This window comes from Babesia bovis, assembly GCF_000165395.2.
Source record: "Babesia bovis T2Bo chromosome 4 map unlocalized Chr4_1, whole genome shotgun sequence".
NCBI classification, from domain to species: domain Eukaryota; phylum Apicomplexa; class Aconoidasida; order Piroplasmida; family Babesiidae; genus Babesia; species Babesia bovis.
In genome coordinates, this window is record NW_026261571.1 from 219,056 (window position 1) to 244,393 (window position 25,338).

At 45.2% G+C, this 25,338-nt stretch overlaps 9 protein-coding genes across 9 annotated transcripts; 5 read left to right on the forward strand and 4 right to left on the reverse strand.

Annotated features, from left to right (window-relative positions):
- Positions 1–2: 2 nt before the first annotated feature.
- On the forward strand, positions 3–1,455 carry BBOV_IV004780 (Dihydrouridine synthase (Dus) family protein). Its single transcript, XM_001610357.2, has 6 exons — positions 3–549; positions 584–695; positions 734–851; positions 889–949; positions 985–1,095; positions 1,130–1,455. Exons 1-6 carry the CDS (start codon positions 176–178, stop codon positions 1,425–1,427), a joined length of 1,074 nt encoding a protein of 357 aa, XP_001610407.2. The 5' UTR covers positions 3–175; the 3' UTR covers positions 1,428–1,455.
- A 13-nt stretch (positions 1,456–1,468) lies between these two features.
- BBOV_IV004790 (uncharacterized protein) lies at positions 1,469–2,101 on the forward strand. Its single transcript, XM_051767736.1, has 2 exons — positions 1,469–1,617; positions 1,749–2,101. Exons 1-2 carry the CDS (start codon positions 1,518–1,520, stop codon positions 2,009–2,011), a joined length of 363 nt encoding a protein of 120 aa, XP_051623245.1. The 5' UTR covers positions 1,469–1,517; the 3' UTR covers positions 2,012–2,101.
- Positions 2,102–2,186: 85 nt separating this feature from the next.
- BBOV_IV004800 (Prefoldin subunit family protein) lies at positions 2,187–2,753 on the forward strand. The gene is made up of 5 exons (XM_001610359.2): positions 2,187–2,256; positions 2,316–2,377; positions 2,424–2,548; positions 2,583–2,643; positions 2,681–2,753. The coding sequence occupies exons 1-5, from the start codon at positions 2,217–2,219 to the stop codon at positions 2,726–2,728; spliced, it is 336 nt and encodes a 111-aa protein (XP_001610409.1). The 5' UTR covers positions 2,187–2,216; the 3' UTR covers positions 2,729–2,753.
- On the reverse strand, positions 2,696–4,932 carry BBOV_IV004810 (uncharacterized protein). Its single transcript, XM_001610360.2, has 2 exons — positions 4,867–4,932; positions 2,696–4,643 (listed from the first exon to the last, which is right to left on the reverse strand). Exon 2 carries the CDS (start codon positions 4,620–4,622, stop codon positions 2,754–2,756), a length of 1,869 nt encoding a protein of 622 aa, XP_001610410.1. The 5' UTR covers positions 4,623–4,643; positions 4,867–4,932; the 3' UTR covers positions 2,696–2,753.
- Positions 4,933–5,116: 184 nt separating this feature from the next.
- On the reverse strand, positions 5,117–7,067 carry BBOV_IV004820 (Eukaryotic glutathione synthase ATP binding domain family protein). The gene has a single exon (XM_001610361.2). It carries the CDS (start codon positions 7,045–7,047, stop codon positions 5,152–5,154), a length of 1,896 nt encoding a protein of 631 aa, XP_001610411.1. The 5' UTR covers positions 7,048–7,067; the 3' UTR covers positions 5,117–5,151.
- A 939-nt stretch (positions 7,068–8,006) lies between these two features.
- BBOV_IV004830 (uncharacterized protein) lies at positions 8,007–16,512 on the forward strand. The gene is made up of 2 exons (XM_001610362.2): positions 8,007–8,185; positions 8,304–16,512. The coding sequence occupies exon 2, from the start codon at positions 8,393–8,395 to the stop codon at positions 16,481–16,483; it is 8,091 nt and encodes a 2,696-aa protein (XP_001610412.1). The 5' UTR covers positions 8,007–8,185; positions 8,304–8,392; the 3' UTR covers positions 16,484–16,512.
- On the reverse strand, positions 16,492–17,909 carry BBOV_IV004840 (dihydrolipoamide succinyltransferase family protein). Its single transcript, XM_051767436.1, has 3 exons — positions 17,603–17,909; positions 17,227–17,567; positions 16,492–17,193 (listed from the first exon to the last, which is right to left on the reverse strand). Exons 1-3 carry the CDS (start codon positions 17,760–17,762, stop codon positions 16,519–16,521), a joined length of 1,176 nt encoding a protein of 391 aa, XP_051623246.1. The 5' UTR covers positions 17,763–17,909; the 3' UTR covers positions 16,492–16,518.
- Positions 17,910–18,322: 413 nt separating this feature from the next.
- Positions 18,323–19,144, forward strand: BBOV_IV004850 (putative integral membrane protein). Its single transcript, XM_001610364.2, has one exon. It carries the CDS (start codon positions 18,384–18,386, stop codon positions 19,092–19,094), a length of 711 nt encoding a protein of 236 aa, XP_001610414.1. The 5' UTR covers positions 18,323–18,383; the 3' UTR covers positions 19,095–19,144.
- BBOV_IV004860 (uncharacterized protein) lies at positions 19,073–24,666 on the reverse strand. Its single transcript, XM_001610365.2, has one exon. It carries the CDS (start codon positions 24,604–24,606, stop codon positions 19,123–19,125), a length of 5,484 nt encoding a protein of 1,827 aa, XP_001610415.1. The 5' UTR covers positions 24,607–24,666; the 3' UTR covers positions 19,073–19,122.
- Positions 24,667–25,338: the final 672 nt, after the last annotated feature.

Sequence of the window (25,338 nt, forward strand, 5' to 3'; positions counted from 1 at the left end):
ATACACATTAACTTCTAATGTTATAAAATATCGCATTCAATCATTTCCTAGTTTATTTAGTCATTAATTGTGTATCCAGTATTGATACTAGTTGCTATTAACATCGTTCGATGTTAGACAGGAATCCGGTCATTAGAAGAAGTTGCACTTGGCAGTAATTCATGTTAACAATGGTATGATAATGGAAGATGACTTTTGGGCCTCCATTGGTCGTCCTCGTTACGTTGCGGCTCCTATGGTCAACCAGAGTGAATTACCATTTCGTTTATTATGCCGACGATACAATGTTGATTTAACATACACTCCTATGCTTCACGGTCGCATATTCGTTGAGAATGAGAAGTACCGTGCAGTACACTTCCAGACATCTGATGATGATCGTCCATTGATTGCGCAAGTTTGCGGCGATGATGCTGGTACCATTACTCAGGCCGCTCGTTTATTAAAAGGGCATGTATCCGCTGTCGACCTTAACTTGGGTTGTCCTCAAGCCATTGCTAAAGACGGGCACTATGGCTCATTTCTTCTTGACGAGCCTGATTTGGTTACGTTGGTAATTTCATCTACAATTCACGTTATTCAGTGGCATTGTAAGCCGTGTTACACGGGAGGTCGGCATTGCAGTGACTTGCAAAATTCGCAAGGTTGATAAAGACTCTTTACAATCTACGTTAAACCTATGTTACAGTTTAGAGGTATTTGTTGGTTACATATCTATTCGATACACACTCAGCAAAGTGGATGTAAGGCTCTAACTGTCCACGGTCGTCACCGTTCTGAGAAGGGTACTAACGTTGGTGCTGCTGACTGGGATGCCATCCGCATTATTAAATCACGCTTGCGCATCCCGGGTAAGTTTTTTTGCCGCTGAGAATAAACATAGCACAGTGATTGCCAATGGTGGCATTGAGACTTTTGCTGACGTCGAACGTTGTTTATCTTACACTGGGTTAGTTTTAGTGTGATTAAATAAATACGTTCCAGTGCTGATGCTGTAATGTCTTCCGAATCGCTTTTGGAGCGGCCGTATTTATTTTCCGGTATTACATATGACCACCTCGACATAATGGACGAGTACCTGGGTATAGTTCGGCGGTTTGTTACGTTTTTGTTATGATATCATGGGTAGGTATCCTGATCAATCGCCTTGCTGCATCCGTGGTCATGCATTTAAGATTTTATTTCAACACTGTCAGCGCCACCCTGAGATACGCAATCGTTTAACTGACGCTATGAGTTTGGATGACTTTTCCAGTGTTGTGAGTTACTTGCGTACTGTGGATCTAGGCATGGAGTCCTACACACACGTGGAAGGTTCGTGGTATCGTCGTCATCGCAGTGCTGCTGGTATTGTTCCTAACTCTAGTAGCGGTGTTAACTATGACCCTGTTGCTTTTGAGGGCCTAGGCGGTCTTTTTGGGGGGTGAAGCAATATTCTTACACACGACATCACTGGTGCTAATTTTTATTCTATAGCCCACACATTGTTCATACAATGTTAGACACACGCTGTATACATGTTTATGTTGATTAATATATATCGTCTAGGCCCTGTGGCCTATGTTTTCTTGAGTTCATTGTTTGTGTCTTCTGACGGTCTCCATACCGGTTCAAAAGGTAAGTGTACTTACATAACGAGTTGCGATTCTTTTATTTTATGACACTGAGTGCTGTTTGTTTTATACCACCAGATGTGTGGAATGATGCACTTTGGTATTCACATTGTTACACGGCACATATTTACTCAGCTCGTTCTCGTAAGGGTTTTATGGACATCTTCGGCCTTACGGGTGATATTGCGCCATCTACATATCCTGTAATTAAGCTTAACCAGAATGTGAACAATGACTCTAGTTTTACTGCATTGCGTCGTTCTGAATTGGCTGATTTACAGTCGGAAGCATGGCGTCTAATGTCTCTACAGCGTCGTAAATTCACTGGTTTACGCAAGGATCTCAATAGACAGTTGAGTTTAATGGACGACTTGGCTGTTGCCATGGAGCGCCAGTAGCGCACATTGCTTAGGACTCGGTTTAAACAAAACAATCGCATATTTATAAAGCTATATTTTGATAGATATATCAGTTGTTCATATTTATTATCACCTAGACATGGGTTGTTGCCACCTGATATTCCACGACACATTTCGTGGCGCCCTTAGTCCTTCCACATTTTACTTGTATATCGCACATTGTACTTACATTTTACACATTGTCATGGATGCCATAGTTGCTAAGGTGAACAATTTGCGTCAGCGTAGGTTATTTCCATGATTCCATGTTATCGCGCGTCTCGTTGGTCTAACGTATTTCCAGAATACCGTGACGTTGCTGCGGCTCATTCGCAGTTGTTGACACAACACAATGAGTGCACTGCAGTTTTGAAGGCACGTTTTGGTTGTTTGTATCATATCTGTTATCCAGGAGCTCCAGTTAGTGGAGTCCGATGCTAAGATATACAAGAGCACTGGCCCTGTACTTACTACTCAGAGCAAGGAAGACGCTATACATACGATATCTAAGCGTATAGAGTACATTAGCAGCGAGATGTAGGTTTAGTTAGTTTGCTAAAGAATTCTACAGTGAGGAGAAGACAAAGCTGATGTCTACATTGCAGGAATCCATCGAATCGGAGTGCAAGACGGTATGCATATTTTATATGGTGCTATATATCTATACAGCTTGACAACATGGGTGCTCAACGTGCTCCTAATATTACGGGAGATTAACATTTTAAAGTTTGACTGCATTTATTTAAGCGTTGGTTTTGGTCTCGCCCTTGACCATGACACGCATACCAACGACACCACCGCTGGCTACGACAATGTTTTTAACCTTTTTCTGGTAATCGATGGTGTATTTGGATATCATTTCATTTTGGCGTGTTTCGATGTGCTTGTTCTTGTTGAAGAAGCTGGCGGTGACGTGTAGTGTCTTTTCATCGGCGAATACTATGCTGAGAACAACATTGTCACAAGTCTCGGTAAGTGCCCATGCTTCAATTTTAGGTTCATCGGTGAAGTTGGCGGTGTAGTGTTCTCCTACAGCGTGTGGGATTTGGATCTTGAGGAAGTCTCCCACTCTAACGATGCTTTCGCTCTTTTGTTCGATCATGATGATCAACTGGTCGTTCTTGCTGAACATGGCATCGAGTACCTTTTCCTTTTCCAGGTCGTATGCTGCGCTGTTTAGGGAATCCTTGTTCACTACCTCTCCGATATTGATGTCTGAGACAGAGGGCATGAGGTTCTTGTCCATGCAGGTGTAGTTAACGACAAGTCCGTGGTCTTCAGGTTTGACACCTACGATGTATGGCAGGCGCTGTTTGCCGTTAACCATTTCGACGGGGTTGAATATGTAATCATGTTTGTTGAAGATAGCCTTGTCGAGCAGAGCACCGATTTCGGTGACACGGAAAAGCTTACCGTTTTGTGTCTTCTCCTCCCAGAAGATGACTTCTGGCTGCTGCTTGGTGTTGGTTACAAAACCTCCCCAAAGTGCGGTGACAACACGTGGGAAAGTGTTGTTTGGGCACTTAATGTTGATGTTACCGCCCTTCTTGCATTCAACAGTCTTGATGTCCTCTTCGCCCTCTTGGTTCTTGGGTTCTACGAACTCAAATTTGGCCCTGAGGATGAAGGGTTTCTTGATGTTACCTGTGATACCTCCTAGGTACAGGTCAAGTAGACCGTTGGATGCCCTGGTGGGTATGAATGAGCAGCTGCTCCTGCCTTCACAGTAGAACTGAAGGATATCGAGACGGTTCCTCTTGGGGTCTTCCTCTTCACTTGGCTTACCGACCACATCCCAGGTGGCAGACTTGACGGAGAGCACGGATTCCGCTGGTGCCTTAACGATGACGTGTGCGTTTTCCTCGGATGTCAGGATAGTTTCGAATTTGCCGTTAGCGTGTCTAACAACATCGACGTAAGAGTGGTGGTGTGGCGGCCTGCAGTAGTACTGAGCGTCGATAACTTGGTAGATGCACTTTCCGTTGTCAGAGTTGTAGAGGTCCTTGCTAATTTTGCAGCTGCGCTTGTTTTGGCACAGTTCGAAGGCATTTTCCATGAAGGAGTTGGTGCAGTACAAGTTCCTGTAGATCAGGCTGTTGTGAAGACCGGCTCCGCGGAGCAGTGACACGTTAATGACTTCACCTTCATTGCATCCTAGTACCAAATCGTCATTGGAGTCAATGACTGAAATCATTTCACGTCCGATGGGAGCTGCTGGAGTTTTGCTGCATATACCCTTTACATTAAGCTTGTATTCAGCATTCTCGATAGGAAGACCCATGAAGACGAAGTTTCCATCCTCCACTTTCTCCAAGTGTGCTATGGGCTTGAGGACACAGTTGTTAAGACCTCCACAGATTTTAGAGATGTCCTTGGTCCTTTCGAACTTGATGTTAGGGTCAGCACCTGCATTAACATTTGGCCTTGTGGCAATCCATTCGGCCTTTTGGATGACAAGTCCCCTTCCAGTAGGGCAAGACAACACGGCCAATTGACGTTCAGGAATGTCTTCGTTGAACTCCTGGGTGATGGTGATAACCCTAGAGGTTGAGGTCGCGCGCACGAGAGTGTGGCACGTGGCTGCGCCTAATACAAACAATCCGAACTTCATTTTGGTTCTTCGTGCTTATATCTGCATGTGATGTACTTGGCATTACACATGTTTACTATCACACATCAGTATATATATAACGAAGATTCCTAACATAAACACTTTATGTGTACGATATGGATAGTATAGATACTAATAGGATCGGTTAAACGTTGGTTTTACGTCGAATGCGCGCTGCTAATGTAGAGGCAGCTCGAGTTTGCTCTAGCCGCTGCCACCACCAGTTCATGCCATGTAAACTTACCATTTACGGAATTATTTGCAATATTTTTTGCGGGACTAGCGCTCGTTCCGCGTTGAATTATAGTAATACCGTCGGTGCCCCGACGTCACGCGATTATGTGAGAATGTGCTCATGAGTGCTACCACGTCACGAGACTAAAGTGGCTTCGGTGCTGTTAATACGGACACCGATTGCTTGCATTTATATTACGATATTATTTCTATATCAATTGCGATGCTTAATGAGTTGCGGTTTTGCCTTTAGGCGTAGTTTTTTTACTACAGTATGTCACGGTACCCTGTGGGCTTAGTAGAATAGCAGTGAATTGACTGCTGAACATCCGGAACATACTCCACCGCCTGCTGTAGTTTCATTTTTAGTCCTAGCTAGGTATCCGCAGCATTCTTCTGTTACTACATGCTCTCCCCTAAAGACGGTACCTCCGTATATGCCCAGCTCAGTGAGGCAGCGTTCCACCGTTAGGTCGTAGCTTCCCTCTATATTGTTTTTTACGAACACAGCACGTTGTACGGGTGGCGTTATGCGTCTCATAAGGACGTAGTGGGCCATTTTTGCGCAATCATCTTTAATTCCTTCGCTAAGTATGGATGCAAGCTCGTTATTCACATAAAGTTCAGCGCCACCTTCCGCCTGCGACTTGAGTACGAAATTTTCAGGTTTTAGTATAGCCTCCTGTACAACCTCTCTATTCCCTGGCAAGGAGGGGTCAACTTGCTGTACATTTACGCTCCTAAACATCGCTAGGGCTTCTTTGAGTGAGTATCTATCGTTTGGTGTTACCAACTCTGACAATTGGGTCTCTATTCCAGGATTGCACAGTAACATTTGCACGCGTTTACTACCGGCCAGTTGTGCCGGTACCGAGGGCACCTTAACTGCGTCTGAGTACTCGCAGATGAGTCTTGCTAACCAGCTATCAGGATCGGATTCCATATGATCCTGAGAGTAGCAACTTCTAAAATAAATCACACTCACTTCGGTTAAATCCCTGTAACCGTTGGCTACGGCCCCGTTAATCAGCGATGGTTCACGTATGAACAACCGCCCTGGGCGTAAATCACTTTTGGATTTCACCGGTACCAACGCTCCGTCATGGCCTAGTAAGTATATACCACTACCCCGATACAATGCGCACAAAGCGTTGATAGACATCACCTTTGTCCTGATACCATGCCTGGAAAATAACTGGTCAGCCACGGCATACACATCAAAGAAGTTTGACAGGTCCTCGGTTACCACTTCCATGACACATGGGCTGCGGTCACCAGGACCGCAATGAATTTCTGCATAACTGCGATGGGCGGCAGCCAGGGTGTCCACTATACCTTCTTGTGGAGAGTTATGCTGATCCAGTGCGGTAATCGTGCCCGGACTTAGCATTGGGGCTTCATCTCCGGGAGTAGCCGCTGCAAAATCGCGATCGATCAGATAACGCAACAATTCATTTTGAGCACGCGACACCAATCCCACAAGATGTGCCATGGCGCAGGAGACTGTGTTTACCTCTACCAATTTCATTTCTGCAGACTCGCTCATCGCTGATATGTCACAGTGGGATATTCGGGAATAGCTGGGTTCATTCAATCCCGAGTCACGCTTCACGTTCATGAAGTAGTCGGTACGTGTAATGTATGCCCTAATATCGGAGTGCAGTGACCGCTTACCAGATAAATAGACCTCATTACAAATGTCCAGCAAACCAGACATAAAGGGATCATGTGAACGTAACTGCTCCAGTTCACGACATAACCAAGTTACGTTGCAGCTTACAGTGTCGATCAACCTGGTCATTAATGGGTTATAGTTAATACAATCTATAAAAAGTGACCTTGGAAATGGCAAAGGGAACATGACGGAAGGAACCATCTTAATCCTACCACTAAAGGGAATGACATGCTTTGCTCCTGCATATTGCCCATTTATATCCTGGGATAAACAGCCCAGCATCATGAGTTTGCGTATAAACCATATATGCAGGTCTTTAATTGCTTCTGCAGTAACATCATCATGTTCGTATGTACCACCAGCTGCACATTTACGTTGGATGCGGTTAATTATATCAAATATGACACCGCAAAGATGCTCAACCTTTGATGACACCGTACTGTCCGGAGAGTCGGTTTGGATAGACAGACGTACCCTGAGCTTCCATGCTGGATGGTCAGCAGGAGTATTAGACATTATTACAACGTTTATTATAACTTCATTTATGGTTTAATAATATATAAAATGTAATATTACAATAGACAGAATAACAGAGACATCTCTTTGAGTCATATATATGGATCTAATACTTTTATGGTGCTAATATACGTTTACCCGATTAACGTGTCATTGAAGCTTGGGATGGGTATCACTCCGGCCAAAAACATATAGCAGCGGTCGCCGCATTTCGCATCAATCTTTCGCCTTTTACTAAAGATTGCCGTGCGGCGTCCGCATTCAATGCATCTTTTCTAATTTTTTCTGGCGCTCCGGCGCCTACAATCGTGCGGTTGTTATTATGATGTGACCGCTGCCATGTCTTATCGTCTTACTTAACTGCTCATTCCTAGCAACTATTACTATTTAACTTGGTATGTTACATGCTATTTAAGTTGTCGTTTGGTTCCGCTTATCGATAGATGGTTAACGCAAGATGCCACGTGGTATGGGTACGGTACCATAACTTTATTGTCACCTATATCATAAAACTATTGGCACCAGAGTAACGTGATAGCTCATTAATCTAATATCACCAGGATAACGTTATGAATTATATATCCAATGGTATTAGAGGCACGTAACCCGGTGGTAGTGCGTCGATTACGACGAATTTATGCAATGCTTCTGTGACATAGTGGTTTTAGAATAACTTGTGTAATAGCTGTACGCCATTTGCTTGCCAATGTATGGCGTTAAAAAATCGCTTAGTATCAATAACCCCGGGAGGGCGTAACACTACCTAGACGTGAGTCAATGGCTCCACGAAACGCTTTAATTACTGTCAGAATCAGAATAATAAAGAATACTGCGTATCCGAGCAGTATACATAAATTCTACCCATAGAAGTTAACGTGCTATTATAGTAGGCTACCTCCCCATCCCACGCGCCTACCTACGCTGTAGCGCTAATCGAGTGCCTTGCGTGTCATACTATATAGCTACATATAGAAACGTAGCTCTACTTCTGTATTATACGGTCGTCACAACGCGTAGATGGTGATTAGTCAACGGTGTATGGACCATATACCAAACACAGTAGATTCATCGCAACTCGTAGTACAATCTACACATCGTAAGCCACTGGAATAGTCTGCGATCTTTATATTACATAAAGGTAAGTGTTGCGTCAGTGGATAGTAAAATTCGCGATACTCGATACCTGGGTGTAGCCGTCATTTTTATATGCATCGTGAGAAATAATCTTACTAATGCCCTATAAACATGTATCATAGGTTCAAGGGACTACTGTGTGCTTTTAGAGGGTTATAAAGCCTGCAATGCGAGCTTGTACCTTCTAAACTGCATATAGTCAAGTGGCCCGATGTTAGATCGATTGCGTAGCTCGGGAAATGAGCGACGCCTAGATGATTATTCTTCTGATCCGGTACTCCCGGATACTGGGGAGCCGGATGCATTTTATCACGACGATCCGCAGTGTCCGTGTTACGTTTGTACTAACGGCATGATGGAATCGAAATCAAGTATGTCTACGGACGATACTTCCACTGGTGTGGAGTTCGCCGTCCGATCGTTTTGGCGCCTGGCTAAAACTCAAAATGATGTGGAGTCGCCCATGGAAGGCCACTGCCGTGGGTTTTACTACAAGCTTTTGTTACACCCTCGGGGTACTGCTGGGACTGATAGTGAAGCAAGTCACTTATCGGTTTTCGTAGAGGCTTCTGTTCAAGACTGGTATCCGCAGTATTGGGTATTCCCCAACGTACGTTTTGAGTTGACGGTTGTTAATTTTAAGGACCCAAAGCAATCGGTTACTTCCTGGGCGCATTGGAGTTTTTCCAGTGACGCTACAAGCCGTGGTTGGCAGAAGATGATTTCCCACAGTAGGCTGACCAAAGCTAGCGGGTTCATGGATGAGGATGGTACCGTATTAGTTCGAGGTAAGGCAGAGCCGCCGTATTCCATGTTATGGTCCAATTCTCCTCTGTACCACCCGCAGATGATGTGGGAGTACATCCCTAATCGTGCTCAACGCGAGCTATCAGCGGAGATGCAGTCGGATAAGAACGGTTCGGGCAAATGCAAGCGTTTGATATCTGTCCATGACAGCAGTTTAAACATACCTTCCTATACGTTCGAGTTCCGTGCTCCAGGTAGTGGTAACTACGGTACTGCAACTCCTGCAGCGCTGCCTAATGCCCCTCCTGCGGCGATTTCTGACAAGGAGCGTGATGGCGACTATGGGTACTACGTTGACAATAAGGCTAATCAAGTGGATGCCCCTATGACACCGCCTCAAGCGGATGCTAAGGAGCCTCCACCGCCATTACCAATACAGCCTGAGCCCATAACCGATACAAACCAGTCTATAGAGAACCAGGACTACATAGAGCCCAATGCTGAAGAGTCGATAATGCGTCTGCAGACTGATGAGCACCCTACGGTATCCAACAACACTATCCTCAGGTTCCTGGACTCCGTGATACCAGCGTTGCAACCCACTCTGGATGCTGACCTCTTAGCGCTTATGACTCACATTCTATATCACTTGCGTGAATTCAGGAAGCGAGTTCTCATGTGGATACCTCCGGAACCCACCGAAGAGGGTGGTAAGAGCGGGAATGGTATAATTCTGGCCTTACAGAAGACATTTGCGTACATGCAGTTGTACCCGTTTGCCGCTGCTTGCATGGCATATAAGCACGCAGGCATCGACCCTCATCAGCTGTCGAAATACTACTTGTATGAATTGCTCCCCAAGATGCCGAATGTCAAGATGGGCCACAGTGCTTCGGACGGCACGGATGGTTCTGGGCTAGGTAATATTAACGACAGGTCACCTGCTGCCAAGTATGAAAGTAACTTGCAACCGAAGAAGCAGTCGGTATCGCGTCAACCTAAAAGCACTGCAGTTCCATGGAGCCGAGTCCATATACCAGCTCCATTCCCAAAGCCCAGTGATGTTCCTGGATATGACGATAATGATGAGTTTAAGAACCCGCACTGCTGTTACTTTGACGGTGGGCGTTACGAATGGGAGATTAAACGCCGCGCCAACCCGGATGGCAGTACCAGCGAGAGTATAATGGACCACTTATATACCCCGAGTAACATTTTTGGGACCAATGATGACCAGGTTGGGAGTTACAAGCTCTTGCCGGGTACACTTAGCTACAGCATCGGGAACCGGGGTGATGTGTTTGACCATTTAGTTCCACAGCCACCAAATATCAAGTTGTTGCTCAAGTCAATGCACATGAGTGACTTGCAGGTCCTAGAAACCCAGGACCAGTTGATAAACATACATACTGAGCTGTTCAGCATGCTCCTAATGGACCTGGCTGCCGCCAAGCATACGATAAAGCAGCGTCGGTTAATGGCCAATGCCAAGGGCAATTCCGAACCCAGCCCGGAGTACAGTTTGCCGTGGTACTTGAGGGACCAGACTGACCTTGAAGCGACGTGCAAATCGCTATTTTCTGGTGCTGGTGATAATGAAGGTCTTTTCCACAATGGTGAAGTTAACGATATAGCAAGCATATACATCCGTTGCAAACACTCACACTCACTGCAAAAGGCACTTGAAAACACTACCAAGTCCATGTCTAAATTCCCCGAAGTATTATTTTTCTACCTATACCCAGCGAAAAATGCTAAGAAGGGTGAGCTTTTCGATATACCGCTGCGTCTTGACTGCACTAACCTTTGTGAGGGTGCGGCGACACCTGAGGACCATTTTGACGTCACGGGTCCTCAGAGTCCGCAGAAGATGGCACCTGCTGGTGACAACACTAGCGACTCCAGGGGCAGCTCCGGCCCTGTAGTTTACTGCGACTACTCCGATGAGGAAGAGGACGATGAAGAGGATGAGCCTGAGGATATCCTGAGCGATGGCTTCGGTAATTTCGAAGGCGACTGCAAGAAAGGCAAGCACTCGGCCCATGTTAAGTGGTATTCTTTATATGCCCTCATTCTTAGGGAGGGTGATATACGATCTGACGGTACTGGTGGCAATTTCCATTCTCTACTGCTACGACCTGAAGAAGATGGTCCTTGGTACCGTATAGGTGAAGGCCGTGTCGAGAAGCTGTTAACCAAGATGGACTTCACTGAATGGAAGTGCCACCGTGATTTTTTCTGTGCAGCTGCGATATATGTAGCCGAGGATTACATCGACATGTTACAAGTGGGTGAAGTTGACCTTTCTGGTAACATTAAGAGTTGGAACCCCAAGTTATTCTATGACACGCTAGAGGCACTTGGCGTCACTGAGCAGGACCTCTCAAACCCAGTACTTGCCGTCATGGCTCAGAAACAGATGGAATCCATGGAATACAGGTCACAGTTATCTGGTGAAGACATGGTGACACCCAGTGGCTCCATTACGCCAACGTATATGTCCTCTCGCTCCAGGGTTTACTGCAACACTTCACAGGGCACTGACTCGGAGTCATCCTCACGGAAACTGTGCGATACATCACTAGTACCAGTGAAGCAGGACTCCGAGCTTGAGGACATTCCTATCAGCAAAGAGTCGGATAGTGATGTGGTACTAGACTACACCATTGCCAGTTTGGTATATAATCGTAAAATTGGCCAGCGCCATCCTAGGTTAGGATTGAGTTGTGAGTTACATGGTTACTCCATGAACGCGTTGAATACCATGCATAAGAGAGAGTTGAACCTAAAGAAAATTGAGCCCATCACGGATAAGGAATTTTGCAGGCGTCTAAATCGCGCAGAAACCATTAAGCCATTTATGAAGTGGATCTTCTATGCATCCAAGGAGAACAATTACCTATTGAACGATGTAAAAAACTTGTCAGAAGGCAAGACATTAATACGTTTCCTGCAGCAGCGTGAGCGATTTTTCGAAGAGGAGTTTTGCCACCTCACTGCTGAGATAATGCTAAAGGAGGTTGGCGAGCACATGGCGCTGCACAAGGTCTATCGCTGGGATACCGACAAGTCATGGTGCGGCTGTGAATGTACCAAGTGCTCGGAACATTGCCCAGCTCTGCTACTCACCGATAAGGGTAGATTTGCTGGTGAGGACCTCAAGGAGGTGCTTAGGGAGCCATCCACTATTCTATTCCGCAATATACAGATTTTGCGCTGCCATTTGGAGTATTTCTGCAAGGACTGCTGGAACCTGAGTCGCCAGGACAAGGATGTACAGCAGGTTTCTGATATCAATGGCTTCAAGGCCACTTCAGAACGCTCGGCATTGTTCCTAGTGGAATGCATCTGGGATGCATGCCTGCGGTATACCCACGACTGCAGGACCTTGTTGTACCTTAAGGCCATATCGGACAACCCCGACGCCATTGCGACCAACCTGGGTTTGCACAAGATAAAGTCTAGTGCAATACCAGCGGCAAAGCCTTCTAGCGCAACTACGTCTACCACTGACCATAGCACTGACCTATTCGTATTCGACGGCACGCTTTCGCAGAACATCGATGTCCTCGAGGGAGCTTTCGTGGACTGCTACGATACGAAATATGACTTGACCGTGGGCGAGGAGCTGCGCATTATGCGTTTCTTCGACGCCAAGTACCATTTGCCCACAGTGTTCCAAATGCGCAAGTATCTCAGGGAGAACCGTGTTCTGGTATATGGCTTCGTGCGTCCTCACGAGCTTCTAAGGGCCTACCTGGAGACTTTGTACCCAGGTGAAAACATCAAGGGCGAGATAGAAGCCATGGCCCCGAGTGTAATTTGGAATGAGAGTGTTTTTGACCAAAAGGTTAACACAGACAGTTTATCACCAGAGACAAGGGCGCTCTACGGGATACGCGATAGCGCCAGTGACATTGAGACTAGCTGTGGATACATGCTGTGTGATATCTATGAGGAGCTCATTACTAAAATGCTAGTCCACGTACAGGATGCCGAACGAGGGTTGGGCAACCAGGTATTCGACCACATGTACACGAGCGCTGATGTTGCGCGCATCGTTGATGCTATAGAGAATGAGTGTGCCAAGGCCTCGGCTAGTAACAGTATGTCCATTGGTGTTCATAATGCCAGTTACCAATGTACTTGCGAGGCTCTCCAGGTTGATGCCAAGACTTCACCTGTGCTATCAAGCAGTTCCTACTTCTCAGATTTCGGTGTTTCCCGGGGCCCGTTTTCACTTGATTTCGTGGATATTGTACCTAAAGTGGGTCGTTATACACCTGGGTTAGCGAGTGATTCAATGTCGTTGAGTGGCGACCTAATGTACATGTCCAAAACAACGGATCCCAAGCGTAAGACCCGGGCCAAGGATACCAAGAAGACGCCTGATACCTGCGCCAGCATAATACCGCCATTTGATATCGCCATACGTGACATGGTTATTAACCAGAAAACTGCCCATTCCGCCTATCCCAAGCTGTTCCCTGATATCAATGAGGTCATTAAATACCCCAATGGAGCTCACAGCTCGAGTAATAACGGGGCGATAGCTACTTTACGCCGTTGGGGAGAGTACAATTCATTTTTATACCAGCAAAACCTGGGATATGACTTTAATGTTGCGGCTGGCTTTGCTGACTTGCTGCGTCTGGAGAACCACGGCCTTAAGGCGTATCCCAACCCGTTGCTGGAGTCGAGGCGATACAACGAAACGCAGGCTCTGCGCATCAAGCATGCCTTTGAAATTGGTATAGTAACTTCCCATGACCTATCTGGCTGTGAAGGCTTCGCTTCTGAAGAGAAGTTCGTCCCAACCAAGCGGCTCCTGGTTTACCACGAGTGCGTTGACGAAGAGAGTGGTAAAAAGGTCCCTGTGCGCGTTGAGCATCTCTATTGGGGCCTTAGGAGACTAATGCTGAACAAGATGAATGCTGAGATAGATAGTGCCTTCGTACAAAGCAGCAAGGCAAAGCGTACCAAGGGCACTACCAAGTGCATATGTGGAGGTCCCTGCGACTCTGAGGAGTATGAATGTGTCTTGAACTTGCGATGGAAGCCGTTACCAAGGGATTGCTTTGTGCTATATGCCCTTCGTCCTGATAATAACCCAATTCGCCGTGGCAGGCGCAGGTTTACCTTTATGCACCCAGAAGCTGATTTGGCGCAGTACGTCGACATTTCAAAGCGTAGAGTTAACCCGAAGGCCCCTGATATCATCATACTCATTGTTGGTGCACCGGTATCGCTTTGTGCAGCTCCGCAAACTCCTTTCCCATTGGTCGACGACAGCGACTACCCACTGCTGTTATTCAAGTGGATGTGTTCGGATTCCGTGGACCTTGTATGCTATGGCGCGGTTGTTTGCGACGCCAAGAAGCAGTTGCAACACTATATATTCGAGTGGCTCCTGCCACTGCTCCGTGAGCTTGGTGTGCTGCCAAAGCTAGGTCCAGGTGAAAAGGAGGACATTGAGCGATACCAGATATTGGAAGAATGCAGTGTTCGCACGGTACAGAACGTCAGGCGTTGGAGCTGTGCCATTAGGAAGATTAACAAACGGACTGGTGATATTATTATCGCCCAGGTCAAACGGCTTACAGATTCACCTGCTACTCTTAAATTCAGGGAGACTACGGAGTTCATCAACACCATAAAGGAGCTGGAGGCCCTGGAGTTCCTACCACCAGCGGAGCAAGCGGATTCACTAGAGCTAGTTCGTATGGGCTCCGATCGCATGGACAGCGTCGAGAAGGCTCCTGACGACACGCAGAAAATGGCCAAACGAAAGAAGCAGAAGAAGAAAATGCCGAAAACAGCTATCCCGAGTAACAAAAAGAGCACCTTTTCGAAAACTATTGCACCACCGGAAAGCGATTCCGATAGTGCCGTTGAGGAGGTATCTACACCTTTGCAGCCGGAGGTACCGGTATTACCTGAATCGCAGATTGAAGAGCCAAAGACCGACGAGATGAAAACGCCAGTGGCAGTTACTGAAGGATCTGATACTGACTACGATGATCGTGGTGAAGAGGTTGCTGAGGACGAAGAGTATGAGGAGGAGTTTGACGTCACTGCGCTGGTTGACGACGCCCAGGATATAGGTGATACAGCTGTGTCGTACATAGACCGTTCGTCTATCGAGTTGAGTGGTCTGGCCAATGGATCTATGCATGAGTATCTATCCCGGATAGATGTCAACCAGCTGGGTACCCCTGACGCTGCAAGTGACCTTTGTGTCTATATCCAGCGAATAGTAGAAACTGAGTTCACGGATACTGATGACTTCATTGAGGAGCCCTTGAAGGACCAGGTGGCAGTTACAGTTGGCCCTAGCACCCGGAGTTGCCTCGATTTAATGCTGTGCCTAGTCAAGTCAGTTACTGACAATACACATCTATTAACTGGTCTCCACGGGTTGTTGAATACGTTATATGACCAATCCCCAATGAAATCAGCTTGCATAGCTTGCTATGTCCTAGTATCCATGGGCAACACCACGATACAGGACCACCTCAACTCAAAGCAGGGCGACGATCTTGTGGTTTCGTGTGTCAACATGATATCGGAGCAGTGCCTGGAGTACAGTTACTTGCTATTCACTGAGTGCGACGAAAGGAGTGCTTTGGGTGCTATGCTTGTTTGTTTATACATTTTCTCGGATATCAACGAGACCATTGGGCGTCTGTGTAACGGAAATGGCGATTTGCTTTATCTCATGAACGTCTATTACGATACGTTACAGGAAATCCCAGAATTGGATGAGCGTGACGTATATAGTGACTTAGATTTCCGCATGGATGCTTTCCAGCAGTTTGTAGGCTTGGGCATGTATAAAACCAACGAGATCCTGGAGCACGTGAAGCACAATTCTGAGCTCATGTCAGGGTTCATGTCCAGGAAGTCGCCTTACGGCAGGCTGGAGTTAATATCCGAGGTCGAGCGCCTGGTACTGCTCCAGTTGAAGATGTGGTGGAACCGTCGCGAGATGTACTTTGGGTCTATAAAGACCAGGGTACAGAATGGATACGTAGAGTTTGTTCTTGCGAGAGGTGATTGCCAGGCATTGCGCCAGGCGCATTCTGACCATAATGGACCTGTTCCAATATCTGATGTTGAGGTGCGCTATCTCCAGGGATGTTGCAGCAGGTACCCCGATGAACTGGGTATCAGTATAGACGATGGCTTAGTGAGATTTGGCACTATCGATACCGGTGTATCGCTAGGCCCTGATGAGGCTTGTGCAGTTATCGACGCTGCGGTGTCAATGGCCCAGCTCATAGAGAGTCGCAACGTGCTTCGTGCGGTGCGAAATGTCAGCGTTGACCCAGAAGATGGGATTACCTTGTTTGGTGACCTTGATGCGATGCGTTTGTGGAGTACGCAGACCGCATTGGTCACAATGTCGGTGCGTTGCTCTGGTACCTTGGACCACGTGATGACCTCTGATATCGACACTATCATACAACACTACTACGCCCGTGCGGTGCGCCATATACCGCATCCGCCCAAAATGCCACCTCAGCATATGCACATGGTGGGTAACCACGGTTAAAATTAAATTATTAATTGTGATTAGCGATTTGCATCTTAGTTTTCTAGTAAGACCTTCGGGTTTTCAATGGCTTCTTTAATTGCAATTAGGAACTGCACGGCCTCACGGCCGTCAATCAAACGGTGGTCGTAAGACAGGGCCAAGTTCATTATTGGACGTATGACCATCTGGTCGTCACGCACGACGCAGCGTTTAATGATTGAGTGCATACCCAAAATGGATGACTGAGGTGGGTTAATGATTGGGGTGCTTAGCACACTGCCGTAGACACCGCCGTTGGATATGGTGAAGGTACCGCCGGTCATGTCGGCCACTGTAAGGCGTCCCTCACGACCCTTGGCGGCGGCATCAACTAACTGCTGTTCAAGCTCTATCCAGCTCTTGCCCTCGCAGTTACGAATGACAGGTACCACCAAGCCCGTGGGCGTAGCCACTGCAACTGAGATGTCAACAAAGTGCTTTGTCACGATGTCATCACCCTCAATGTAGGAGTTCATTATGGGCATCTTGAGTAACGCCATAGTGGAAGCCTTCATGTAGGCTGAGACGTATCCCAGCTTAACAGGGTACTTCCCAGATTCATTCAACTCCTTACGAAGGGCCATTATAGCATCCATGTCACACTCGTTGAACGTACTTAACATGACGGTAGTCTGCTGAGATTCCTTAAGACGCTCGCCAATGCGTTTGCGCATACGGGTCATTTGTACCTGAACATTATGCAAAGATAGCTGGTAACATACCCTAGTTTCTGTTGGAGCTGGTTCATCAGCTTTAACCTCAGCGACGGGTTCCGGTGATTTTGAGTCAACACCAGATGCAGTCTCCGCAGGAGCGGCGGCGGAGCCGCCAGCGTCAACGTCGATGAAAGGCTTGCCGACAAGCACAGTGTCGTCGACTTCATAGTGTTGCTTAACAATTACACCAGATAATGTACTGTTAATGTCAACAGTGACCTTGTCCGTCTCCACTATGGCAATTGGCTCGTCGACTTCCACTGATTCACCCACGTTCTTCTTCCACTCACTTAGTGTGCCCTCACTGATGGAGTCACCAAGAGATGGCAATTTCATAGTCTTAACTTCTGACACACAATAACGGCATGTTAATACAACCTACCCAGAAGAGTAGAAGACACATGGAGACTGCGGAAGCCATTGAAATGACGATCTAACACACCGCATCCTCCAGGTATCTTAGATAAAAGTCGATAGGAAGCTAAAGGTCCGGGTACACAACGGCGCATAACCGCACCAATTAAACTAGAACATGACACCATTATTGATGATATATCTAATTGATAATAGACCCGTAACGATCAGTGCGCTAATCTCTATATATAGTGTCGATGAGGATTCCAATGTATACAGCCTTTATTCAAAATTGATAGACAAGTGAAATATATGTGATTAATATATAATTGTATAAATATTTACATGTACACACTAATGAAAAATTGGTCTAAGGGGGCGACCCGAGCACATTGCCATCGAAGACGCGATGGGTTGAAATGTGCAAGATATGTCCAAACGCTACTCAATGCCGTTATTCGTACATGTAGGTATTAATTATTTCTAACAGAGCCTATTAAACTGGTATCACAAACGTAAAGTGGGTTTTAGAAGACCCATTTCGTAGTAATTAACTCACGAACATCTCAGAGATGCGTTTGTGGCAAAGTAAAGGTGAACTACGCTTTTAGCCGTTACATAATACACAAATTAGATACCTATTTTATAAAGTAATTATATAGTTCTTTTGGGGCTAAATAAGAGCGAATAAGTAAAGGAATCCTGTTACACATTAGCCTATAACTGGGTGATCCCGACAATGATAAGTTATGCTATTTAGAAAGGAATATTGCATTTAAATAAAAGACCTAAAAAGCAGTAATCATAAAATGGAGAAGTCAATGAAGTTTTTATTTCTATATATCCTCTTTGCACGGATATATGCAGCAACAGCCCTCGGGACAAAGACAAGGGTACATCCGTCGATAAACTCGTCAGCTCAATATGAGCAAGCTTTAAATGAATGGGAAAATTCTGCATCAATTGGTTTTTGTGCCAGTTATGGTACTGAGATAGACCATATACTGGATACTCTCGTTAAGAACGACAATACCAATGCTTTAATAGGAAACCCACTTAACTTTTTTTCTAGCCAGCGTGAGGATATTAGCGACAATCTTGACACTGGGAAGGATAAGATTCAGAAGACAGTTGCGGAGTGCACGTTGACGCATGAGAGTACCTCTGGTCTATCGAAGAAGACGGTCTATCTATCGTTAAAGGACGCTGAAGATTATGGTAAACGAATTGAGGACGCTAAAAAGCGTATGTTAACTACATCTATGGAGGAATCTCCAGTTAAGCATTCTATTGACCTCAAGTGCAAGTCAGTGGTCATAGCGGATGACTCAAAGCGGTGTCAAGTATGTTTGTATGCAGAGGTTGTGAAGCCTAACAAGCACATTAGATATGGCCACATGGGACAAAGCAGTGTTTTGGAGTGCTTGAATGGCTATGACACTGAGGTAACCGATGGATCACAGCGTAGATCCTACTTTATTATCTCATCTGCTAACTACCACCCAATATGCATTGCATAACTATTTTAAATTTTAGCTACTCTGTTGTCTAGTTCCCGTAGGCGCATGTAGCACAACTGTTTGATGAGCACGCTGCGTGGAACAGATGACCGCACCAGAATACTCGAACTGACGGTCCATACATGGGTTCATTGCCACGCCGTGATAATGTGGTATCCGTAATTTGAGCTGTTATACCAGATATAGCTCTGTTCCAATTAGAACGCGGTACGCCAGTAGCGGTATTTTTATTCATCAAGCTGGACAGTCGGTCTGTGTACATATTGTGAAAATGAGTGATACCCGTAGGCGCACTTGACCCATTATCAGAAAGCGATGCCATAACACCGATTTGCCGTTCTAATAGCGACAAATTCCCGCTGAATGTCGATTGATACCTCCCAGATGAAGTGGCGGACTCTCCCTTAGGTCCATCTTCCGATAGTAATGGCCATATTGCAGCCTTGCAGACACCGCATTTTATAGAGGACCTTGGGCGTTCATCGCTATCTACACCTAGGATTACACCACGCTGGTTGTGGCCTACACTGTGTCGAAATTGGTCGCGCAAAACACCAGTGCTCATAGAGGACGATGCTGTTGATACGAACATTTGGAATTCCAAATCACATAATAAACGGCGCAGTGGTCTTTTGAATGTTGATACGTCAGCGTAATTGTATTTACGCAATTCGAAAAGTGCGTTTGTAAGCCTGGTGAATTGGTATATCCCCTTGTGGAATACTACCTCGATAATAGCACCGAAGCGGTTGCCCACGGGGTCACTTTCCACCAAGTAGCGTAAAATGCCAAACCACAGGAACTCCAGGTTCTCATTCGCTGTGCAGTATTCGAACTTAAGGCACAATGAGCATGCATCATGTACTAGTCGGAGGCACCACTCCATGTCTTCACCTACTGCATATATAGCTTCCAGGAGCCATCGTGCGGAAGCAGTAAAATCACCAGCACGCATCAACAGGTGCGATACGGCATCATGGATACCGGCTTTAATGCATATAGATAGGCATTCGGGAATATCAAGTTTATGCTGGCGCTTCAGGAAAGGGCATACGCTTTTAGGGTCGTCCTTGCAAAGCAGACGTAGGTACTGCTTGAAATAGTCACCCGAACCAAAATCAAGCCCATCATCTGGTGTGTTCTTGGAGGCACCCAAGAGTGCATTTAATACCATTAGCTGCAAATCAGGGGTATCCTTAAGAGTTGACAGGACAATATCCTGTGACGATTGCAAAGCGGCTTCTTTGAACACGCTTGCGAGACTGGATATCGAGAACATGTCGATAAGCAAAGCAGTTGAGCTCTGAAGGTCTACCTTGATGAGGTGTGGAAGCTCATCCATCAATGTAAGCACGAACTCACGCTGGACTGAAGGATCTAGTAGTAGCATTTGATTAACCGTATAATCGGGATGTATGGTACCTGACTTGATATGATCTATGCATTGCTGGATATAGGTAAAAACCTTGCCATTACCAAGAGATTCCCATGCCTTGATTGCGCCGCTGTAATTGCCAGTCACCTCGCATAGGAATATACGTGTTTCAAAATCAGATACTAAAGGCAGCACTCCTGCACAAAGACGTTTAATATTGGCGAAATGGGCGTTTTGAGTCCTATTAGGCTGGCAATCATACTTGCGATATATGGCACAAAGAATCCGACGTACGTGGAGCATAAGTAAATTACGCGTGGTGCTAGGAGTCATGTTAAATTGGCGCACATTGTCGTAGATTTGGTCAGACTCCTTACAAAAGGAATGTATAAAGTATGCGTTGTTGAAGCTACCATCTGGGAGTACTAACTCTTTGGTAGACAAATCTCCTGGTTGTATAAACGGGGTAGACTCCGAATCGCAAACCTCTGTTAGCAACGTGTATACAGCCACTGCCTGGGTATGAGTGGTGAGGTAGCACGACTCAGAAAATGAGGCTACACCTAGTATCAGCATGGACAACATAGAGCGCACTGTGTATGTTGACTGACTCCCCTCGAATGTTGAGAGGCAACGAATCAAGATGCTGAGCACAAAATTGAATATATCGATCCTTGTTCCCAGAATGTCGGCATACTGATCCAGAGTTGTATCGGGTGCCATAAGTAGATTGGCGAAGCAGGTAAATAACAACCTAGGACTGAACGACATGAGATTTTGAAGTACTGGCGACACTGCATCAGTGCTGCCATAGCATTCAAATGTTAAACAATCCATGTTTTCATAATCAATGTTCTTTTCTTCGTACACCAAATCTGACCTAGCGTAGATTAGATTCGGGACCAATGGAAAGACTGGTTTAAATGAACCCGTGGAAGTGAGGTATTCCAGAACCTTGCAAAAGTTAGTTACTGCAGATTCCGAACCAAGTCCACAGTTGTCAAACGTGAGAAACGAGTTTATAACTGAATATAACACGCGTACTACATAGAATCCTTCAGTTTGTTCCCATGGCGAATATCCTATTGATGGGCTCAATGCACTCCGTAACTCGTTGATTCTGTTGGCACTTTCTGTATATAAACTATCAATGGCGACTGTTATATCATTTGCGATCAATTCCTTGCAATACACAAACACTTGCCAACAGGCATGCTTGGATAACATGGATACTGTCTTATCAGTGTTTAATGCAATGACATTACGTGAGCATAATACATATAGCTTAGCCAAATGGTTGCACAAAATCTCAGCCAACAAAGCGCGTTCGTCCACTGTAATTTGAAAATCAGTCTCATCATAACAGCACTGGCCACGATAACGGTGCTCTACGTTATCCCTCATTAAAACTAGCAGATTCTCTATATTTGTTAGGTCACCTAAGTAATCACTTTTCAGTGAATCCAGAACACGGTCGTAGAAATTGAAAATTGATTCGAAAACCACGGATTTAAAGGATGCCAATTCCACACGGTCATTGTGGTAGTACAGCAGCACATACTTGACGAACACTTGGTGCATACATACTGTGGCGAAGCACCTATAAACAAGATCATTCAAGCAATCATATAAATTCATGCGAAGGCAAACATCAAACATGGAGCAGCAAAGATCGTCAATCTGGGTACTAATGTCATCCTTTAGTTTGTCGCTCCAACCAGAGTTAGGTTCTTCTTCCGCAATGGGTTCAGTATCCATTAATTTTGATAGACGAATGATATGTGCACATGACTGATGCAGAACATACATTACTAGCTTCTTGATGTTGTCGACATATGCCTTATAATCAAGTAGACCGGGTACCATACCGTTGCTGAGTGCATATGATATGGCCAATGCATCATCAAAGCGCTTAGTTGCAGTGAGGTCACCAATTGTCTTAATCCATGAATGAATTTCAGATGTCCATAGCCCCTTGCTGGTCAGAATATATAAAGATACCACGCGTAACTCAAAGTAAGCTTCGTTGCGTTTACCTTGGAAAAGCTCAGAAACAAGTGCTGAGAACTTTTTATAACTGTTAGCCATCATTTTTACGGTGCGCGCATGTACTGATATCGTAGGTCCTATGTTAACCATGGTATGCCAAAGATCGGCAGTTTCCTGACCTAGGTCAACAGACCTTATAACATCGTAGTACATGACATTATTGAACACATTTACCTGGAATATGTGCAATATGTTATTCAGGTCAATTACAGCTAGCATATCCCTGCTGACCGTATGGACATTGCGGATAACAGTGTCAAACTTGATGTAACCAACGTGGGTACATGTTACTGGTGGGCCTCCACGCTTCACTGTTGCCAAGTTACACAAGGTGAAGCTTATGCGAGATCCGAGGACTATAAGTAACACCGGCATGATCTCTCCACTGTTGTTCAGAACCATCCATGTTATGCTTGGTATGGCGTACCCGCTGCCATCACTATCCTTGGCACGTTCAGTGAATGGTACTCTGAACAACACCGATAGCTCAGGCCTGGTGGCAATAACAAAACATCGCTTGATGGTGGCAAAAGCAACGAGTCCACTCACAGTCACGCCAGTAATGTATTTAGACTGCGGGTTTGAGGCTAAGCATGCTAAATCAACCAGGTCATCATTTTCCAAAAGCCTTGAAGTAAAGTTATTTACGTAATTCACGTTAAGATTATGCGAGAGCACAGTTTTATTATATGTTAAAAGCGCGACTGAGGAACCGTTGGTGCATATTATTTCATCGTGAGATTCTCCAACAGTGAATTTACAAGTAACAACTGCACTTTCAAATGGTTTTGCTGAACAGACTACATGAGGTCCCGCCTTACGGAAACCTCCAAATGCCGAAGAAACCGCATCAGCCATAAGACCAAACCCTCTGCCTTGCGGTCCAGGTTCCGGGGATGGAATGGTTTCTGATGCGTTCGCGTTTTTCTGTTCCACATGTTGGTTTTGTACAGCATCTTTGTTCAGCCTAAGTAACTTCACCATGCCGTTGCTGTAACCTACACATATCCAGTTAGACTCTGGTACTATATCGACATATGTTACACCACCATCATTTTGTGTATCTATTTCCTGCCATACTAGGATTTTCGAATCCTTGGGGTCACATTGGTCTGGGTTTGGCTTGAATTGGCGCTTCGTATTGTAATTGCTTATATCGCAGACAAGGAGTGACCCATTAGTTGTGCCTACCACTAAAAAATTATTGCTCGCAATAATGCACGAGGGTGATAAAGACTTGCCAGATAGAACACTGTTAGATCGCCCTGAATTTATTGGAATGAAGTCATCGTTGAACAATTGCAAACGCTCCAAAGCAGTAGCTAAATTATGTCGGCATCTGATAATTAGGTTCGCTTTTTCAGAAGTATCTATTGGTTTGTATAATAGTCCTAATCTCTCCAGGCATGATTTAGATGGTTCCAAAATATAACTGTCATTTAGCATCTCAATATCCGATTCAACATCATGATCAGAACTATTGCTGCTATAATCTGGTGATTGACGTCGGCAGTTCTGTAGATAGGCTATCTTGTGCACTGTTTCTGGCTTACATAGTTCCCTATGAACTACAGGTCTTAGTAATGCCAACAATGGGCATGGCGTGTTCACTAATCTGCCTATGGCAGTGCGATACTTAATGTGACATTGGCATCTAGAAGCATTGACATCTATGCCACAAGTTTCTTTATCCGATCCCGCATCTTCTGAAGGTATCGGTTCATTAACATCTCCATGTATCTCTGCATCCTCACGAGAACTTGCTGGAGCCACTGCACCGTTAGTACATAGTGATGAGGATCTTGAAAGGCTTGTGTTCCTTGTAGGACCAAAATCATTAAAAACCTGTTGACCCAAATCAGTATCACATGGTTTTGCCGTTTGAAATGATGATCCAACAGGAGTTATGTCGTCATGCGATTCGGAGGGACTCTCACCATCAACATCGTGTAGGATATCCTTTAATACTTCATTATAATCATGAACATCTAGAGTTAATGTAGAGCAGCTGGTAGCAGATGCGACATCGTCACTTTCATCTGATAGATCAGTTGCATTTAACAGCTCTTCTAACACTTTATATGACATTATTAGACGGTTTGCGTGGCCTATGTTCTGCCAAAGTGAGTAAACAATAACAAACAAGTGCCATGTGCCATTACGCTGGCACGTAACTAGGGTTTATATCTAGAACTATCGGAATATTGATTATAATTAAAACGTGAGTTTAACCTGGTGTATCCATTGAGTTCACATTTCTACATTTTATGTTATAGATTGGTATACAGGCACAAGTTACTCAGAACCGGGTTGATTCGCGCCTTACACATCAACGCACGTAATGTTATAATATATAAAAACATGGAAGGATAACTTATAATGCCATTCGTCTATAATATAGAGCAGCTGTAATAACAAATTGACAACATCGATACCAATGTGTAAGTGCTGTTGTCTAGGGAACATAAGACACATCGATCACTTTATAGACACTTAGTTACGATTTAATTTCTTAGAACAAACATAATATATACATGTTACAAATCGGTTTAAATTACTATTTAGATCATGTAATTGCATCTGGGAGCGCGAATCTCCGTGATCCAATTAATGTCTACGAGACGTATACGTATGCATTTCGTTTTAGAACGGAGACGACGTGAATAGACGCATGACACATATATGTTCATTGAGCAACCTTTTCACTGAGTGGCACCGTTTCTGAGCTGTGGTCTGCGTACTTGATAAGTACATCGTGGCCACTTGCCACCGAACAATACATTGAAACCCCGACATGTAAGACGACAGCGTTTAATGAAC

Excerpts from the sequence above, each read along its gene's own strand:
- BBOV_IV004780 (XM_001610357.2), top strand. The coding sequence starts at position 176 with ATGATAATGGAAGATGACTTTTGGGCCTCCATTGGTCGTCCTCGTTAC. Across the intron at positions 550-583 it reads GACGAGCCTGATTTGGTTAC|TGGCATTGTAAGCCGTGTTA; the intron begins GTTGGTAATTTC and ends CACGTTATTCAG. Across the intron at positions 696-733 it reads ACCTATGTTACAGTTTAGAG|CAAAGTGGATGTAAGGCTCT; the intron begins GTATTTGTTGGT and ends ATACACACTCAG.
- BBOV_IV004790 (XM_051767736.1), top strand. The coding sequence starts at position 1,518 with ATGTTTATGTTGATTAATATATATCGTCTAGGCCCTGTGGCCTATGTT. Across the intron at positions 1,618-1,748 it reads TCTCCATACCGGTTCAAAAG|CTCGTTCTCGTAAGGGTTTT; the intron begins GTAAGTGTACTT and ends ATATTTACTCAG.
- BBOV_IV004800 (XM_001610359.2), top strand. The coding sequence starts at position 2,217 with ATGGATGCCATAGTTGCTAAGGTGAACAATTTGCGTCAGC. Across the intron at positions 2,378-2,423 it reads AACACAATGAGTGCACTGCA|GAGCTCCAGTTAGTGGAGTC; the intron begins GTTTTGAAGGCA and ends TCTGTTATCCAG. Across the intron at positions 2,549-2,582 it reads GAGTACATTAGCAGCGAGAT|TGAGGAGAAGACAAAGCTGA; the intron begins GTAGGTTTAGTT and ends AGAATTCTACAG.
- BBOV_IV004810 (XM_001610360.2), bottom strand. The coding sequence starts at position 4,622 with ATGAAGTTCGGATTGTTTGTATTAGGCGCAGCCACGTGCCACACTCTC.
- BBOV_IV004820 (XM_001610361.2), bottom strand. The coding sequence starts at position 7,047 with ATGTCTAATACTCCTGCTGACCATCCAGCATGGAAGCTCAGGGTACGT.
- BBOV_IV004830 (XM_001610362.2), top strand. The coding sequence starts at position 8,393 with ATGTTAGATCGATTGCGTAGCTCGGGAAATGAGCGACGCCTAGATGAT.
- BBOV_IV004840 (XM_051767436.1), bottom strand. The coding sequence starts at position 17,762 with ATGGTGTCATGTTCTAGTTTAATTGGTGCGGTTATGCGCCGTTGTGTA. Across the intron at positions 17,568-17,602 it reads TGTGTCTTCTACTCTTCTGG|AAGTTAAGACTATGAAATTG; the intron begins GTAGGTTGTATT and ends ATTGTGTGTCAG. Across the intron at positions 17,194-17,226 it reads CAGCTCCAACAGAAACTAGG|GTACAAATGACCCGTATGCG; the intron begins GTATGTTACCAG and ends CATAATGTTCAG.
- BBOV_IV004850 (XM_001610364.2), top strand. The coding sequence starts at position 18,384 with ATGGAGAAGTCAATGAAGTTTTTATTTCTATATATCCTCTTTGCACGG.
- BBOV_IV004860 (XM_001610365.2), bottom strand. The coding sequence starts at position 24,606 with ATGTCATATAAAGTGTTAGAAGAGCTGTTAAATGCAACTGATCTATCA.